This window comes from Mustela nivalis (assembly GCF_964662115.1).
Source record: "Mustela nivalis genome assembly, chromosome: 9".
In the NCBI taxonomy this organism is placed as follows: domain Eukaryota; kingdom Metazoa; phylum Chordata; class Mammalia; order Carnivora; family Mustelidae; genus Mustela; species Mustela nivalis.
Window position 1 is genome coordinate 108,042,558 of NC_139028.1, and position 4,963 is coordinate 108,047,520.

Consider the following 4,963-nt stretch of genomic DNA (forward strand, 5'->3'; position numbering starts at 1 on the left):
CAGGAATTTTCCAAAGTTTAGGAGGAAGATGTTAGTAGTTAGCAGAAGAGGGATACCCTTCCAATGCTTCAAATTCAAGGGAACAGATTTATAGTACTATTCTATGGAAGAGCAGATTCAAAAGAAATATTTTATTACGTGGTTCTTGCCACCAAAACAGATCTGCAGGCTGAAGAGAGCCCACAGACAGGAACAGAACAGCCAAAGTCAGGAAAAGAGCCCTTGATCTCTGATTCTGCTGTGAGATGGCAGTCATGAGAGAAAGAATGAGTTAGCCATGGGAGGACTATTGTCCAAACTAATGTATAGATTCTCAAGGAAGGTTTTAAGCAAAAGAGGGCTTGCATGGACCTGTTGGGACAGCCGACTGCATGGGTGAGGTGAAAACAGACGGAGAAATCTTGGAGATCACAGAAAACTTCTGAGGCCCTTGTGTGTGAGAAAGGCGAATTGAAGAGACTCTTCAAGCTTTCATATATCACACGCACACACCTGAAGCCCTAGAGGGTGCCAACCATTTTTCCCAGAGCAATGTAAAGATAATCATTCCATCCTAACAATAATATTACAGTTCATTAGACTGTGCTAATCACCCAGATTTTATTGTTTTAAAGCATTACCTTATTTAATTCTCATAACTATATTGCTATATAATGCTGTATCACAGATCTTGTTACTGTCTTATTTTTTTTCTGCAGATGAAAATAGGAGGTTCAGATACATAGCTTAAGACTCATGGCTCCTCGTTATTTAATGGTAGTAGGGCTTCTATGCACCTCATCCTGGAACATAAGCTCTACACCCTATTCTGTGTCTTCCCCACAGATTGTTCTGTTGGCTGTCCTGCCCCTATTGCTCCACTATCCCACCATATCTACTATGCATGGATCTCTTGGATACGTCACTGGAAAACCTCAAACAATGAATTTGCACCATTGGAGGCAATGAATGATTGTGCACAGTTTAATTCAATTTGATTCAAACACAAGTTTAAACTATCACCATAGGAACAACTCAGTGTGGGCTCAAAGGTTGGCTTGACCTTGAGCATAGCTTCTCAATTAATACTCACTTGAAATATAAAAACTTATTCAACCTCTGTTGAATAATTTCCCTTCCAGCTTTTTTTGTTAAAGGTTTTAAGGGGTGCCTGGGTGGCTCAGTGGGTTAAAGCTCTGCCTTCGGCTCAGGTCATGATCTCTGGGTCCTGGGATTGAGCCCCATATTGGGCTTTCTGCTCAATGGGGAGACTACCTCCCTCTCTCTCTCTCTGCCTGCTGCCCTGCCTACTTGTGATCTCTGTCTGTCAAATAAATAAATAGAATCTTTAAAAAAAAAAAAGGTTTTAAGTAATCTCTACACCCAGTGTGGAGCTAGAACTCACAATCTCAAGAGCTAGGGTTTCAGGCTCTACTGACTGAGCCAGCCAGGCACCCCTCTGTGCATCATAATTTAAATGAACATAATAACAAATCAAACTCATAATGTTCTTGAAAGGATGTGATGAATGTACAGATCTTCTTGTACTTACAATGGGGTTATGTCCCTAGAAACCCATTGAACATTGAAATATCATAAGATGAAAATTCATTTACTACATCTGACCTACTGAACATCATATTTTAGCCTCTCTTACCATAACCATGTTTCCAGCTCCTTTTTTTTTTTAAAGATTTTTTATTTATTTATTTGACAGAGAGAGATGACAAGCAGGCAGAGAGGCAGGCAGAGAGAGGGGAGGAAGCAGGCTCCCTGCCGAGCAGAGAGCCCGATGCGGGGCTCGATCCCAGGACCCTGGGATCATGACCTGAGCCGAAGGCAGCGGCTTAACTCGCTGAGCCACCCAGGCGCCCCATCCAGCTCTTAACATTAGTGTACAGTTGGGAAAAAAATCATCTCACACAAGCCTATTTGATAATGATGCAATGACTATCTCAGGAATTTGTTGAATACAGTACTGAAAGTGACACAGTATGACTGAGCTGGTGCAGGATGGTTGCAAAGGTATCAGTTGTTGACCCTCATGACCCTGGCTGACCTGGAGCTGTGACTCTGCTGTGACTCAGGAGCTGTGACCCCTGCTCAGCATCAAAAGAGAAAATTATATTGGTTATTGCTAGCGTAGAAAAAAATCTAAATTCAAAATTTGAGGTATGGCTTCTACTGCATGTGTATCACTTTTGAACCATTGTCGAGTTGAAAAATCATTCAGTCAAATCATCGTAAGTCTGTATACCTATAGTGTCTATGGCACTTCCTGGCAAGTCAGCAACATGCAAGTATCTGCTTTTACCAGGCTTGGGAAAAGTGAACTGTATTCCTTTTGCACCAGTCATCTTGATCAAGTTAGTTAATTTTCTACATTTCAGTTTACAAATCTATAAAATTTTAGAATTGAGAAGAAGGTCTCTATTTACAGTTTGTAAATCTACATGTAATTAGTGCATTAACTTTTGTTGTCAAGCTAATGTTTTATCTGGAGGATCTCAAAATACCATATGTACACTTTCCACTGTAAGTTTTTTTGTTTATCAGCCATTTATTTCTTCTTGTAGCATTACTGTTTCTCAACATTGATGGATAACAAGACAGAAGTGACACAGTTCATCCTGCTGGGACTAACCAATGACCCAAAACTGCAGCTTCCCCTCTTCTTAATGTTCACCTTCATCTACCTCATCACTCTGGTTGGGAATTTGGGGATTACCATGTTGATTCTGTTGGACTCCCGTCTCCACATACCCATGTATTTTTTCCTCAGTAATCTGTCTCTGGTGGACCTTTGTTACTCTACAGCCATCATTCCCACTGTCATGGTTGGATTACTTATAGGAGACCAGGTCATCTCCTACATTGCCTGTGCTGCCCAGATGTTCTTTTTTGCAGCCTTCGCCACTGTGGAAAATTATCTCTTGGCCTCAATGGCCTATGACCGCTATGCAGCAGTGTGCAAACCCCTCCATTACACCACCACCATGACGGCAGGTGTGTGTGCTCATTTGGCCATAGGCTGCTATGTCTGTGGTTTCCTGAATGCCTCTATTCAAATTGGAGACACATTTAGTCTCTCTTTCTGTATGAACAATGTAATCCATCACTTTTTCTGTGATATCCCCGCAGTCATGGTTCTTTCTTGTTCTGATAGACATGTCAGTGAGCTGGCTCTTGTTTATGCAACCACTTTCAACATCATTTTTGCTCTCCTGGTTATCTTTGTATCCTATATATTCATATTTATCACCATCCTGAAGATGCACTCATCTTCAGGATATCAGAAGGCTATATCTACCTGTGCCTCCCACCTCACTGCTGTGGCCATCTTCTATGGGACAGTCATCTTCATGTACATACAGCCCAGCTCCAGCCATTCCATGGACACAGACAAAATGGCATCTGTGTTCTACACAATGGTCATTCCCATGCTGAACCCTGTGGTCTACAGCATGAGGAACAAGGAGGTCAAGAATGCATTCATGAGGACTGTTTTAGAGTCAAAAATATCTCTAGGATTGTGATTTTAACATTATACAATGTACAGTAATCTAGTTACAATAAAAACATAGTGAAATTAAGCTCCCGATGTGGTAATCCTAACTTATTCAAAAGTCTCTTTTCCTGAAAAAAAAAAAGCAATTATGTTTAGAAATATAACCCTGAACAAGAATGGCTAAGATGTCTTGAGGCTTAATTATCAAAAAGTTTATTCAGGATATGGGTTTTATTCCCTTTTCTACATGCATTTTTTTCTGCCACATCAATGCAAAGACACATAAAATAGGGACACAGATGAGACCATGAACAGAAGTGCATGCATGTGCTCAGGAGGATATGTACACACTGGAGTAGGAAATTTCCCAGAATTAAATGTAATGTTGTTATTTTTTAATAATAATAATAATTTAAATATTTAATTCATGTATTAAAATAGAAATCTATGTTCAATATTTTTCACCTCTTTAGTTGAATTCTAAAAGTCCTAACTTTTTTCACTCCAGAATGAAAATAATATACTACTCAATGAAAGGATCTGATTTTGGGGACTTCATTTTATTAGGAGATGCATACATACAGCATCTTAAGTGAATTAATATTTCTATTTTAACTGAGTCATTACATAAAATTAACATGCTCATATTACACTTTTCAAAAGGTAAAAAAAAACAGCTGTAGTAAGAGAAGATGGAAGAAGACTAAAAGTAATTTTTAATTTCTTCAGATATTATTACCAATTCTCATACTACTTTTGTTTTAAAGATTTTATTTATTTGTTTGACACGACAGAGAGATCACAAATAGGCAGAGAGCCAGGCAGAGAGAGAGGAGGAAGCAGGCTCCTCACTGTGCATAGGGCCCAATGCAGGACTTGATCCCAGGACCCTGAGATCATGACCTGAGCCAAAGGCAGAGGCTTAATCCACTGAGCCACCCAGGTGCCCCAATTCTCACACTACTTAAAACTCACTGAAAACCAGTAATGTACATTTTGGTTCTGGAAATTTTTTGAAATGATTAATGCTGGCATTTCATGTTTCTTTTGTTGATTTAAATTATTTTTTGTTACCTCTTTGTTCTTTTATCCTACTTCATTCACATGATTTTCTTCCTATTTCTTCACAATCTGACAACTTTAGTCATGTTCCTAATTAGGACATTTGTACTTGCTTTTCTATGTGTAGAATGTTCCTTTACTCCATTAAGGTCATTGCTTAAATGTTACTCTATTACAGAGTGCTTTCCTGACCACCTTTATAAAATAACCCCCTTTTACTCACCAGGTACACTGTGTACACGGTTCTTTCACTCTGTTATTCTTCATGTCCTTAAAAAACTCATATTTTGTATATTTATTTGTTTTCTTGTTTATGACCCATGTCCCCCAACTAGAATTTAAACTCTGTGAAGGCAGTGACTTACATATTTTGTTTACAGCAAAATCCTTAGTACCTAAATTGTCTGTTTCATT

The 4,963-nt window shown here is 38.9% G+C and overlaps 1 protein-coding gene across 1 annotated transcript; it reads left to right on the top strand.

Moving 5' to 3' along the window:
- Nucleotides 1-2,576: 2,576 nt before the first annotated feature.
- On the top strand, nt 2,577-3,515 carry LOC309872876 (olfactory receptor 5B3-like; the record flags this gene model as incomplete). The annotated part of the gene is made up of 1 exon (XM_082747841.1): nt 2,577-3,515. One exon carries the CDS (start codon nt 2,577-2,579, stop codon nt 3,513-3,515), a length of 939 nt encoding a protein of 312 aa, XP_082603967.1.
- Nucleotides 3,516-4,963: the final 1,448 nt, after the last annotated feature.